This window comes from Syngnathus floridae, chromosome 20 (genome assembly GCF_059516105.1).
Source record: "Syngnathus floridae isolate MCC-2025c chromosome 20, RoL_Sflo_1.0, whole genome shotgun sequence".
NCBI classification, from domain to species: domain Eukaryota; kingdom Metazoa; phylum Chordata; class Actinopteri; order Syngnathiformes; family Syngnathidae; genus Syngnathus; species Syngnathus floridae.
In genome coordinates this window covers 2,019,368-2,034,370 of record NC_142432.1, presented here as the reverse complement: position 1 = coordinate 2,034,370, position 15,003 = coordinate 2,019,368, and the positions used below count along the sequence as shown (strand labels likewise).

The following is a 15,003-nucleotide window of genomic DNA, read 5'->3' as shown; positions in this document are numbered from 1 at the left end:
CATGTCAATTTGAAGTTGAAATCAGGCAACTCCCAGTGGTTGGGAGCATGTGACACTTTGACACCACTTATATCATATTGGACAGTTTAGTCAACAAAGGCTACAGTGAGTCAGGGAGTTATTCATTTTTAATGTGGCAGGAATATACCAGTTTTAATAATATATTGTGATGACCACGTTCACTAGGGACTTGTACCTTTAGAGGAGGGGAGGGAGTTTCCATGTTTTCTACGGAGCAAAACAAAATTCCAATGTATGCTGGTGTAATCATGCTTTGACCTGGCTAATGGAGGTAGAATACTCCAGGGCAATACGTAATCAGGAAGGCAGTTAATAAAATGAACAAGACTGCTTTACTTGATCTTGTTAATGTCCCTGACCTTCCCTGAGGGATGACATTAACACACATGCAAGTGCACATTTAAATGCATATGTGCATTTATCACATGAAGGCTCATTCATGGCCATATAAGTCGGATGATCAATGTTGAAGCCCATGCCGGACTAATTGGAAGAAAAGCTAAATCAAGTATCCACACCTCACACATTAACTTTTCACTCAAGAGAGTTTAAATACATCATTCATTAGAACAGCCGGAGGGGTGGAGAAGTCTGTTACTGAGGTCACACACTAAACTCTTGGGACAAGATCCTCGTCAACAACTGTCAATCTCGCACTTACATGACTGACAGAGTAAAGCTACACTTCCCCACCAGGGCTCATTTTAGATGAACAAACACGCAGGGAACAAGCTCCACCTGCCAATAGGTGAAGTTGAGGACCCAACAAAGCAATTAGGAAGAACAGAAAAGCAAAATGTTTCATGCTTATTGAAGTGAGTTTTAATCCAAGTAGTTTATGCTGCTTATCAACAGTTTCTTGGTTTACAAGCACAAGCAACATTTGTTTTTTTCTTAGCAGGGATTTACTACAAAGACTAGAAATTGCAATGCTCTCAGAAGTTGACTGTTTATGTGCTCCATGCTCTGGACAATTGCCACAGAAATAAATGAATACTGTATATAGCGTCGCTGTGGTTAATACTGCATTATAGATTACACCAACACATTCTGAGTGGAAACTGAAACATTTCCTGTTTACTGTGCAAGAAAAACATTGTAAATAAATATAGTGCCTATAAAAAATAGTGCCCATAAAATGATTCAGCATCCTTCATTTCTTGCACATTTTCGTGTGTTACAGCTTCTACATATTCCAAAATGCATTGAAAAAAAACTATAAAAACTATAAAAAAGAATGTTTTTTCACAATAAAATCTGTGCGCATGATCAAGCATGAATATTAGTTATGTTTGGGAAGTAATACAGTTTAACTGTTCTAGGATAAAATGGATTCGTTTCATTTCCATTCATTTCAATGGGAAAAATGACCTTGGTTCGTAAAAGATCCGCTTTGGAAATGAGATCATGGAACGAAATTAATTTGTAACCCGAGGTACTACTTCGATTTCTACAGTACACAAACTATCATCGGTTTGTATAATGCGGTGTGTGCCTGGATGTAATGAAAGATCTTATCACTGTCATATGGTATTATCAGTGTAGGTACAGTGACTGGCTGAATTACAGCAATGCATCAAAGCACTTGCCACAAACTAAAAACACAATTTTCACTTAACGCCTGGGGAAAGCGCTGGTATCATTTGCTGGATAAGATTCCCGGTTATCCTGAAGCTCACACATTCCCAGATGGGTATGTAATCCCCAGGAAGATTATGGTTGATGAATGAAAAGCTAACAGCAGTGCACACGTGATCTTTCTCCTCTAGGTGCAGAAGATGCACCTTGATGTCCCTTGACATCTGTTCATTGATGCATACATGCGTGACTGCAAAGATGCATTGATGAGTGCAAGCTCATGAATATAGCGCCATGCACGCAGGGACGTTTAGTCGACAGTGACAGAGTAAAACACTACTAGCGGCGAAGACAGCATCTGTCAACCTCAGGGATGACGGAAGACACAAATTGACTTCATTAAAAATAATTAGCTGCTTTGATTGCCTATAAATCAACAATAAAGAACGCTTAAGCGAGTCCTCAGTGGTGAGTAAAACTTATATTAGTAAAGTTTTTGTTTCGTCTGGATACAAATCATTAGCCCCTGGACAAAAAAAAAAAGGATCCTAAATTCTTCTTCCACTGTGATTGTCTGTCCACCAGCTCAGGGTGTACCCCACCCGCCCGCCTCTAGCTCAACGTCAGCTGTGATAGGCTCCAGCTCACCCTAGTGAGGATAAGCAGTACAGAAAATTGATGGATGGACTACTTCTCATATTCCCTCTGCAGCGTAGGAAAAAAAAATATTTGTTTCATTTCAGGCACTCATGCACGCCACACATATCTTTCCAAATACATGACACGGGAGCTGAAGGAAGACAGGGGCGGCTTATTGAGATGAAGCAGGGTGGCTCGGAGGTGACAAGGTGGGCATGATTGTCTCCTCTACCATTCTCATTCTCCTGGAAAGTCGACATACTAAATCCCTACTCTCACCACCATAGCTTACAACAAAAAGAAAGAGGGAGGAAAACAATCATTTCGAGTCGATGCATTTGCAAAAGTATTTTTCTCACTGAAAGAGAAATGAAAAGCAAGTGTTGATGAATAAAGTACAATACCATAGCAACACTTGATATTTCCATCAAATGGATTCAAGTTTTTAAAATGCTTTTTTTTGGTGTGACGTCGCCATGGATACAACTGGTGACAGCAATTGAGAAAAACTCGGATGTTGGCATCAAGCAAAGTAGATTTGGGGTTTCCGCTATTTGGGGAAACCAGTCAAACCTACTGCTGTCAAACAACAATTTGCATATGATGCAATTTCTGTTAATTGGAAATCATTGTTGTCTGAAATGTTGAGTTTGGGTAGCCAAAGCACTTTTTTTCTGAGCCTGGAGGCTTCTGGATATTCATAAAGAAACTAGCATATAAAACAGATGTGGAAAAAAAAAAGAGCTTTGAATTCTCATATGAAAAAAGAATCAAGCAAGTAGAGCCGTAACCACGTATTGACCTTGAAGGAAAAAAATCAAATTCCACTGTCGGTGTTTTGTGATCCTGTTATCTTTTTGTACTAGAAAACATTTGTGGGGCGGCATGGAAAGAGGAAGCAGTCGACTTCTCATGAGTTTGGCGGGCTGAAAACTCAGCGACAGATGATACGCAGATTTCAACACTGCAGGATGCCCTGCGGCAAGCTAGGAGGTGAAGAGAAGTAGCTTTTCATCTGATGACAAAATACACCGCAAATATAAACTCAACCACACGCCACTCGCTGTATCTTATCACAGAGGGCACGGCAACCACAACAATAAACACATTTTAATATCAAAGTCAACCAAACCATTATCGTGCTTGTTAAGGCTTTTTTTTTTTTGTGCAAATCTTGCATTGCTCTCATTCGATTTTGCTGACATAACAGAATCCCGCGCCCAATGAATGTGTTTTTCCTTCCAGTGGGAAAACAATGTGGCTTTTAAGTAGACACATGAAAATCCAATACATAAAATAAATACTTAAGTGCTTATTTTGACAGAGGCCATTCGTTAAACATATTGGAGAGATTAATGGAACAACATCCAGGGAAAAGTCAAAGGCACAATCCATAGACAATTTCTGGAGTGTAGTATATTCTCGTAGCTGCACCTGCTATTACACCACTGATAGCTAAAGTGCACTATAAGATGTGGTGCTCATATTTACGGTGCCTTTGTATGGCTGCAGATATGAACGAGCAAATAATAAAGTGCTTTGAAAGCTGTGGAGTAAGTCGTAAACTGAAGTGGAAAAGAGCCTCCTTTTCAAACCTCAGCTCCTCAGAAGGTCACATCAAGTTTTTTTTTAGCATTGTAGCTAAAATCTGAACTTACTCACACAGCAAGGTGTCTCCATATCACGCGGTGAATCGAATCTCAGCTTACCGCAAAGTATGAGTCTTGTCATGCACTCTGAAAATGAGTTATGATAATTTTCAATGTCCCTTGGAAAATGCAGCCATGGGAACACCTGCAGAAGCAGTCAGTGACCTTCTGACAAAAGCAAGTTTCGCAATAACCCCCGACAGAGACGCACAGTGGGAGATGCCGCAGATATAAAAACTCATAGTTCTGCTAAAGTGCCGTTTAAGTTTTTCTCTTATATTTGCTCCCTTATCATTTTTTTAAAAAAGCTTCACCGCTCCTGGATTTTTCATAACAATGTATACACAAGTCTTGATAAACACATTTGTGCATGCACACACACGGCCATGGCGTAAAAAGAAAAAAGTTTTACCAGCACAGTTGTTATGTGCCTTTGCCTTTTGTAGTTTTGCAATGGCGTTGACAACCGAGCAAGCATAAAATAAATGTGACATTTCAGGCGGGGCTTCACACTGTAACAGAATGTTGAGTGTCTATCCGACTGTGGTGACGCTTTGCTATTTCCCACTTCACAAAGCCGAAAAAACATCCTGAGCCAAACAAATATCCTCGCTCAGCAAGAAGTCAAAACCCTCAAATGGATTTAAATGGAAAAAATGCAATGCAAGTTATGACGTACTAAAAACAATTACAATAATGAATGTGTGCAGACCAGATTAGGCAACTGCCTACAAAAATAATGAGATCCAACACAGCTGTTGTCAAAAGTCTGCCTTTACAAAAAATACTACCTGAATTAATTATACAATCTGTTCATCAATGTGGTTGCAATTTGCAGTGGTGCAGAACTTTAGGACATCTTAATCAGCTCTGTTCTAATGATGTATTTTAATAACATGTACGGGATTTTAAAAAAAAACAATAAGTACATATAGCAAAAACATAGTCCAACATCACAAATCTAATAATCATTCACATGTATCTATCTCAAGTATTTTTGTCAGATACTACTATACGGATGTACTTATTGTGGTATACTGCTGGGCAGGAATGTGATTATTGCCGCAGGAATTTCCCAAAGTGAAAAGATTACTTTCAACTTGAAAGCATCTTTTAAATCACAGTTTGCGCCAGTACTTATGTTGTGGTCTCATATTTGTTGCATCTAAATTTTTTCCTGTATGTATATGCATTCATGTGTAAATGTGAAAAACACTTCTCAGAGCAATACATCGCAATTCAGAGCAGCCTATTATTCATTTTAATCCCAACACAGTTGAAGTCCAAGATCTTGAGAAGCGACTCTAAATTTCCTCTGTCAGTCCGTGTGACGAAAAGCCATTCTGGACAAGTCCCACCTGCCCCCTCTAAACTCCTTTTTCACCCACAACCATCGTGATCAATCACACTGTGACTCCTTCGACCCCCTTCAATCCCATAATGCCTTGCTTTAATCCTACACCGCCATCATGTGAAGCTGTCCAGCTGACCCCACTCCATCCTTTCCTCCCACCCCCTCTTTGGCTGCCCTCACATCCCCTCGCCTCCTGCTCCAGTCATCCTGGCAGTCAGGAAGGAGACTGAGAGCTCTCTATCGCCGGGTTGGTGACCCAGTACTGCTAGCCTACACAGCTGGAAAATTAAGGACTCGAGGGGGTGAGAAGGTTCACCGCGTGTGTGTGTGTTTCATGATGACACATACGGGCAAGGCAAAAAGAAGAACAGATAGATTGGGGCTATGTGTGTCGGGTGTTTTTTGTCTATATGTGAGAGATGAGGCTAAAGAGTGTTAGAGAGGAAACACATTGCAGATGGTTGTGGTGATCCAGCTGTTCCCCCTCTAGCGGGTTAATGAGCATCACAGCATCTCCTCCTCTCTTTTATCTCTTCGCTGCATGAGCCTGTTGGCACACAACTATTTAGTCAACATAGCCGGTGGCGCAAACTTGAGATACCTGCTTGTTTTGAGTTCCAGCGCTCGCAGCCTGTTTGCCACACGTCACTCCATGTTTGTTCTATATAAAGCTGCAAAACTACAAAGTTAATGCCCTGGTTTTGTTTTTGTTGTGTAATATAATTGTCGGAATTGATCACAATCCAAAACCCTCTGAGATAGTAACACAAGGTAGAGCACATCATTTATTCCCATCATTTATTTGCCCGGTATTTTTTCTCGTAAGGGGTCAATACGCCCAAAATGCCTAAATAATTGGAGTAATTTATTGGCATAACTTTGTTTTAAACAGATCACAACTTTCTGAAAGTGTGTAGATGATGCAAAACAAAGCATGGTTAATTATTATTTTAAAAAAAAAAAATATATATATATATAACAAATGATAAAAACTCCCATTGTTTTAAGCGATGGCATAAATTAGAATAGAAATATCTCCTATGTTGGTAAAAAGTGAGCCTGGTTGGTGTTGCCTGAAATCATAAATATACAACTTTTTTTTTTAAATGATCTATTGTGAGATTTGTATTGTTATCTTATTAATGAAAATGAAAATTGCCCATTACCGAATAAGCCCGCAGCATTTTAAAAAGTAGGAAAACACAATTAATATTAATGCAGGAGGCTCTAAGCATACCTGGATGTGAATTTTGTAGTCAAACAAAAGTCTCCTGCTAATGTCCACCTGCAGTGATGTAATGGCTCAGGTTTCTTTGCCGATGGGTACTGTTTATTTTGCAAATGCTGACACAACAGGGAGTCTGACTTTGACAGTAATTAGTACTGCACAGACTCCATTTGAATGATTATCATCTTCCGTAAAATAGAGCCACTTAAAAATATATAGTGATAAACCCTATTTTGGAATATACCCTAACCTGAAGAGAATGAATGAATGAATGAAGACACTTAAATAAAATATTGATATAATACATTTCGTAAGATCTGAGGAGCTGCATTCTTCTGGAGAATCATATATAGAAAGCAAAATTTCCAAAACCACTTTAGTGCAAACTGTTTTGTCCATGACTCAGGGATTCCCTGGATTCTGCAGCTTCCCAATAAAAAGTAGAACTAGAAGCACTCCCAACCCTCGAGGAGACTGTCAAGTGATAGACCCGCTGAAAAGTTGAGCTGTGGGAGCATGGAGGGCTGACACTACACAGAAATCTCCACCAGCTCCTTGTCTGATGCTGGGAGCAGAGGAAGCTATCTGAAGACTTACATAAGAAAGTCACCCAGTACAAGAAAAAAGGAAAAAAATCTGGCTGCTCCAACAACAGGGGGTTTACCTTTTTCTCATGTCTGCTATACAGGTTGATTCCATCCATCACCAAATAACACCTCCACAAAGTCAGCGCGCTTTACGAGCCGACAGAGGTGCAACAAACAATCTGTTTGTCCTTCAACAACTCAAAGAAAAGTGGCGAGGGCAGACAGGGGTCAGACGGCAACATTCATCCATCTAAAGCCTTCAACACTGACTGGTAAAGAAACTAGGCAGATCTCCACAATGGAGGAATACCGACAGCCGAAAGTCATCAGATGCGGCAAACTCTCCACCGACCACTGTGACAGAGGATCACCCAAGAAAGGTTGAAAAGACTACCTCAGGAAGTTCTTCAATATCTGCAACATCCGATTCAGCTATCCAATGTTCCGGTTTTGCATACTTTGACAGCTGCAGGCAGTAAGAAGCAGAGGAAGCTCTTGTTCACACAGCATCGACGGAATAATCTGGTATAAAGAAGCTGTGCAGTGAGGAAGCAGCCAGAGTTGGTCCTCTTCACATGATAGAGTATGCCAGAAGACCACTCCATAGAAAAAGACCACCGTGAGCCATTTATAAGTTCTTCTGAAACCAAAAGGCGAAACTGCTGTTTCACAAATTGAAGACAATCGTAGAAACTCACCAATCTGCTTTGAAGACTTCAAACCCACATCTACATCTGCCGACACTGCACTCTCGCATTAGTATGGTCAGTCACGAACAAGTCTGCGGTCGATGTGGACAACAACGCTCGTGATGTTTGTTCGCAAAGTCAAGCCATGATGATCCTCTGATGAGGATGATAAACAAACTAATCGCCCTTTGCATTAATCAGTACGGAAGAAGTAGCTCTCGGTTTCGAAAAGGTTGCTTTCCCCTGACCCGCGTTGTTAGAATGAAAGCATATCCTGGTTTTGCTAATAAGGCAATTTGATGATTTTCATGTGGAATCCTATTAAATCCTGGTTACATATCCTGACTTATTAACTGCTCCCCCCCATGGAAAATTCCTCGTGTTTTGTTAAACCTTCCTCAAGGGCAATGTGGATAATCAACTTCCCTCCATGTGTTGCATCATTAGTGCCACAGAATGATAGTTGGGCTGGTTTTCTCCTGGTGCTTTTCCAGTCGCTTTAATCTCTGGTCTAATGTGTCGCTGTAATCCGAGAGCTGCGCTCACACTGCCTTCAGTCATTGCGACAAACGCATTGCTGCAGACTCGGGCCCCATTGAAGACAATAAACATGTTTTATGACAAATAAAAAGAAGGAGACAGGTAAAAAGGCTTTCCATTACCCTGGATGTAAATGAATGACTTTTGCGTGAGTGATCCATCAAGGAAAGTACACTTTGATGACCAGTTTGCGGTCATGCACTACTCTTTAGCAACCTTAGAGAGAATGAATGGTAAGCGAGGGATTGCCCCAACATGTCCTAATTGAGAACAAGCACTCAACAGTTTACAAGTTACACAACATTTTAAATACTTCTCAATAGTTTTCCTTCTTTTGTCTTTCAAGCAGCCATATGGCTTTTTGTTTAATGAACATTTGTGTGTTGGTGTGCGTACAAGTGAAAGTGACTAAAGCTCAGTCAGTCTCATTGAGGGCAATTTGTATTCATTTGGGGTTTGTGTCAAGGTTTTCTAGCATATTGCTTGCAGCATATCATTCAGTGTCAAGGGCGAGTTGCAGAAAACAAACTAATCTGCTTCCACCTCCCTACTCGCACTCTTTTGACTCTTCCATTTGTTTTTTGTCACTCTACATCAATCAAAAGTCTTATGTGGCACTTTTTCTCTATTACGTCTTCTCATCAGCATGCTCTGTGCACTATTTTGACTATTTGTTCTTCTGCCCTTTTACTTGCTCTGCAGTCTGAATGACAACAGCGTGTGTATTTTTGGATTTGGGATAAAGGCCAACCATACGGTTAGGCAGGATGTAAATAGACAAAATCAAATTAAAAAAGAAAAAAAAAAGTGAGCTTGAGCCTTTGTTTTTGGAAGCAAAGAGGGAATTAAAATGCTGAAGGCAATGCAATAGACACCACTTGAGTGCGTAAAATGAGCTGTAGCCTCAAAAATAATGAGGTTACATGATTTTTGTCCTCTTGTTTTACGTACGATTTCTGGGAAACAAATGAATTCAATTACGCGTTTGCATAGTTGCATAGTAAAAAGGAATACAATTCTCCAGCTAAACGAAAACATGTCCCACCGAATTCTGTCTGACCATAAATATATGGAGTTAATAAAAATACTGGAGGCAAATGGCTGTATGACATTTTTGGGAAGAAAAAAATAAAGATTCATAGTTGTCCAACTGAATCTCTGCAGCCACTAACATGAGAATTTCCCAACAGAGACCCGGAGCAGATCATTTTATCACTCAGCAAGCAATCTGAAATCTTACCCACATGAGCTGTAACCACGCTGAGATTTTTCTAATGGGGGTTTAAACTTAATGCTGCTGTGAGACAATGATCTCCATGAAGTAATATAAGGAGCCTGCACACACCACAGCAATAATAAGGTTATTAGAATAATTAACATTGGTTAATGTCAGTGAAATTGAACAGAAAATCTCTGTGTATTCATATGTGTGTGCTTCTTTGTACTGTTGATGTAGCCCCTTAGGCTGATCCTTAGGCTCTCCCACAGACTACATGTGGTGCAAAAGAAAATCAGAAGATATGGATGGATCGAAAGAAATAAAAATGAGAAGCCACAGGCACAAAAAATAAAGTTCCATGAAGTTTGATTTGTGTGAAATTACGTGCAATTGAATGGAACTGTGTGTTTGGATGGTATCGACAGCAATGCAGAACTTTCTACAGTGTTATATTAAATGAAAAATACATATAATCCATTTTAACCACATTCTACTTGAATGCATGACCTGATGCTGTATTGAAATGCATATAATGGCTTAAAAAAATCATTACATTGTTCATAATAATGTGCGTACGGTTTGTTCAGGGATTACATCGGATTTTTCTATTGACTACTTTGGAAGTAGACAGCAGAAAGTGAACACTGCATGAACTAAAAGTAGTTTCAACAATGTTAACAATTTATGAGAATCACCAGATTTTTTTTTGTTTTAGTTTAATCAAGTCAAAAACTTTCTTTGCCGTAATGTGCCCTGTGTGCCTCTACAAATCCAAACTGAATAATCTGAATAATAATGCATTTGTTAAAGAATTAAAAGGAATAATTCATCAATTTATGACAGGCGCCATTTTGGGAAAAGATGTCATCAGTCGCTGAACAAAGAGGGCAAATTGACACCACGGTTCAGGAGGAACTAAAACTTTGCACTGGCAAGCAATATGAACCCACTGATCTGATCTTACATGTCTTTTTTAATCAACAGGGTTCTTGCATCAACATAAAATATTAACTTTGGAGAATTGCCTGAAAAACATGCTTAGAGTACCCAAGACAATTATACCCACAATGTGTTCGAGATCATTTAAACTGAACAAAGTCCTTGCATTGACAACTGCTGAACGTTTGAAAAATTAGAAGTAGTCGCCAAAATGTCTTTGGCTTGAGCTAAATGGAGACATATTGGATCAGATAGCATTATACAGCCGGTCTTCTGCACAGACAAATCGCCAGCCATCTTTGAAAGCTTTAAAAATAACAACTAAAAACCGAGAAAGAAAAAAAAATGGCTTTGCTTTGATTTTTGACCCACAACGACCACGAGCCGCCTTATATCAGATTGCATTGTAAACCCAGAGAGTTCTTGCTGTGATACAGAAAAAGAATCTTGGAAGATAACTACTTGGAAAAAAAGGGATGGATAAATCCCAAAAGGGTGATAAAAACTGAGAGGGGGGGGGCGAAGAAGAGCAAGATGCTGCCCTTGCAAACTCTGTACGGCGCGAGCTTAATGTTGTGTAAAATGTAGCACAGTCTTTCCCGACACCGGGCCTGTGCGACTATAAGCACTAATCGCTACACTCAGGTAAACTGACGACAACAAGGCAGAGTAAGACACACAAGTCTGTCAACACAACATATGACAGCATTATCCCGAGCAATGACGCATCACAGGAGAATCACGGGGTGCAAATCTTTTGGGTGCCATTGTGTGACGAATCCCAGTCTTTCTCTCTTTCTTGGCTAAACTTTGTGACAAATTCACCTTCAGACAGCAGCAGTTTGCACAAGACTGCAGAAAGGTTGCAAGCCAATTCCATCTGTTCATTTGCCGGGCTCTACAACTCAATTGGTCGCATTGCCTGAGTCATGTTAATCAGCTTCTTGCCGATATGGGTATAAATGGAGTAAGGGGGACACTGGGGTAATGCTGGGAAATATGCCTGAGGTCCCTGGTAATAATTTGACTTTTGTATTTCAATATTCGGTATTAACACTTCTTCCCCTCTCTGCCCCTACTTTTCTTCATGCTTGAAGTTCCTCCCAAATTAATGACACCGTAGCCAGAACATTAGTCGGGTAATGAAAGCTGTGCAACAATGTACTATATCCCCAAAAGGCCAACGTAGAGATACCACGGCAAATATAAAGGGATAGTTAAACTTAATGATTCTAATCCAAACAGTTAAGAACCAATGACACGCTCTTTGTCGTGTCGAGAAGACTGACTGCAAACACGCGAGTCAACAAGTGCCAGTTTATATTAGGTTCACACAATCACCCAAGGAACAGGTTGAATTTCATGAAATGTAATGACGGGATGGAACAACGGCCAATTAAGTACATAAACAATCACGTTCATGTGACTCTTTATATAAAAGGGAAATTAACACATTTTTATGGCAATCAGCAAGCATATTTACTGTGATGAATATTGCATGAAGTGAAAGATTTTATGGATCCTTCTATTAGTATGGGTTAATGTGGAATAAATTATTTAGAGGTCTGTAATTTCATTTTAATTACTTTATGAATAGGCCTATAAACCTCTAAGTGCTGGCAATGAGTGTGTGGTTTTAAGTATTGTTTCTTATGATTATTTTCGATTGTGTGGGCTGAAAATGAAAATCTTTTTAGACCAGAAGTTCTAGACTGGAGAGAGAGAGAGAAAGAAACTTGGGGATTGTGCCTGTTCACATATCTTAAAAGGTTAATGATGAACATGGAAACAAATGAGAGCAAACAAACAAGTGGATGAGTGCAGTGCTGCAGAACTGAGAGCTGAAGTGCATACACGCAAGAGCCTCATTAACCTCCAATAACTCCCATCATCTTCTGCTTGCCACACCAAAAACACACAAGTCACATGTTTATTTAACTGCATTACAACATTTGTATGCATTATGTCACTTTTTTTTCTGAATAGGGTTTTTAATTCCGGGTTTACAATGGACAGTGGAAGACACTTCAATTGGTTGACAGAGAATAATCAGCTATTGTCCAAAAAACAAATGCAGCTTTACTTAAACAAAGCTGGTCTTCTTATGATAAACAGCCACATGCCGTGTAGAGGAGAGGAAATGTTGAACATCCTCTATTGTTACTGTTTGCCGCACCATTGGCAGGTTACAAGCCGTACATAGTTTACGCAGCTATTCCACTGTTCCTTCTCAGCCCAAATAGAAGCTGGCACACTTTCACGGGCCACATAACGTGATGTGGCGGGCCGAATCTAGCCCCCGGGCCTTGAGTTTACCATCTAAAGCAACATTCGATCAAAGTGCAGTAAATTTTGATCCACTATTAAGAAAAGAACCAGGGACGCTTTCATGATATAGTCTTAGGCACCTGGTGCGAAGAAAAGTGCTGAAAAATTATTTCCGGCTGAGAATCATCACCTTGCGCTGCGGTGCTTTAAACATCAATTGGGATGACATTTAGTTCAGACGAGCTGTTAAAGCATTTTGTGACATAAAGACCCAACATGTGGGAAGTGCACTCACCAGTCATAGGCGCTTTAACTGCTGACTTACCGAGTCATTTTCTTTCCCAAACAAAATGTCGACGAAACCCGTGGTTCACAATCTTTCTCGTCTTACACTATTTTTTGGCGATTGATTTTAGCGTCGCTCTGCTGCTGCTTATTGTTTCCTCGAGGCAACAAGTTCTATGTAGTGCACATATAACATTTTATTGACGGTCTTATGAATGATATTACTTTTCACCTTGAAAATAAAATATTTAACATTTCCATGTACCCTGTCATGAAATGTAAGTCACAGTATGTAAAAGTTGTGTCAAGGTGTTAGAGCAAAATAGCAGGATTTATTTAAAATCACTATTAAGAGAAATGCTAAACAATAAGAAAGGAACCAAATATGACTAAAACAATTACATCGGCTTTGCTTTCATGATCCCATCCACAATAAAGATAATGAGCGTGTGCACGTGTGTGTCTTTTGAATTAAAGCAATAGAAGATGTGAACAAAAGAAGGAGGGGGAGGACAATTAGAAGTATTTCTGCAAGGTCCTAATCGAGAGATGTCACCAGCGGCAGACCATAATTCCCATTTAACGCTTGGTTTAGCTGCGGAATACCGTACTCCCCAGTGTAGAAGATGAGAGTCCAGAATAGCAAGTCTAAGTGTGTACGTGTGTCTATGCGGGTCTGAGGTACACAATGGAAGTGCTGCAGAGTCAGTCTTCTGATGAAAGCTGACAGCTAATTTATAGAGGGAAATTTTGGGTAAATGATTTTTCCTGGCGCAACTTTCCAGTCACTGTAGACTGGTAATTGGATTTTCCCGACTCACAAGGTAGTGAATTAGGAATAAACTAGTCAATGAAGGGGGCTGCCTGAATGCAAGCACGTGTGTGTGTGTGTGTCTGGGAAACTAAAGAGTACCCTATTAATATTGTGTGTCTTTTGATCATTGACAGGTTTAATGCCTTTGTGGACTGGAGGTTAATTGTAAAGTTGAAACTGTGCACAATAAAACACACCCGTCAATATTTCTTTTTACCTTCTCTATTAAGAATATAGAGATGTGCACGCACACACACTCTCTAATTGCTGCAGTGTTTTGTCTTTATGAAGCAATTCCCTATAGTGGGTATTTGCGTGCACGATTGTGATGCCTGTGAGTATTTGGGTGAGAGCGGAAAGTGGATCTGACAAGATGCTTGTTACAGATTGTTATGCGCTAAATAAGACGTTGGTCTAATTCCCTTTTTTTTTCTTTCCCAAACAAAGCAAAACATGCATTAAAAGCAGCTGCCTTTCAAACAGGATCATACTTCTGCACCATTGCACAAATAATAATACAAAGCCTACAACTAAAAAAGACACAGTCAAACCTTATTATATTTTTTACAAGCCACACTGATTTGCTCATCAAAATCCAACTGACTCAAAGCTGAAGATTTGACACTAACCAAATCCGAATAAATCAAATGCAAATGAATGTCATGAGAGTTAATCTAGCCACGGTTGGCAACTTTTAATTTGAAACACTTGCTAACAACCAGGCAGCCAATTTGTATTTGTTCAAATTAATTTCTATATTTTATGCACCACAAGGAACTCATCGCCTTGTCAGCAAGTATTGCAACTCTTTACTAAAACCTCTTCTGTATTCTCATGAATTGCCATGAAAACACCAAAAGATGAAAAAAGTTCCGATACCTGGAGTGTTAAGCAGTCTGGACATACGACAACTGTATGTGACTTCTTGCTCACAGTGTTCTGCGCTGGTGGTGATGGCTGTCACCTGCAAAAAAAAAAAGAGCTAGTGGTGTGTTCACGTTATCAGACAGGTTAATTTCATGTTACAGCAATTTATTACCGTTTGTGCAATGAAAAGAATCGCGCCATTTTAATTGGGTTTGCTTGGAATGTGAAACTATAGGAGTACCAAGGGGGAGTACAATTAAAGAGATGTTTCGTGCTTATCCGGTGGAAAGTAGGGAACAATTGCATTACATTTCCGGTCGGGGGGC

At 39.8% G+C, this 15,003-nt stretch overlaps 1 protein-coding gene across 2 annotated transcripts in view; it reads right to left on the bottom strand.

Annotated features, from left to right (window-relative positions):
• Positions 1-15,003, bottom strand: part of cntnap2a (contactin associated protein 2a) — a 132,926-nt gene that overhangs the window by 34,001 nt on the left and 83,922 nt on the right. For both annotated transcript variants that reach the window (XM_088363224.1, XM_088363225.1), the window contains exon 15: positions 14,690-14,774. In XM_088363224.1, coding sequence (XP_088219350.1) covers positions 14,690-14,774 — 85 coding nt within the window. The remainder of the gene's footprint in view (positions 1-14,689; positions 14,775-15,003) is intronic.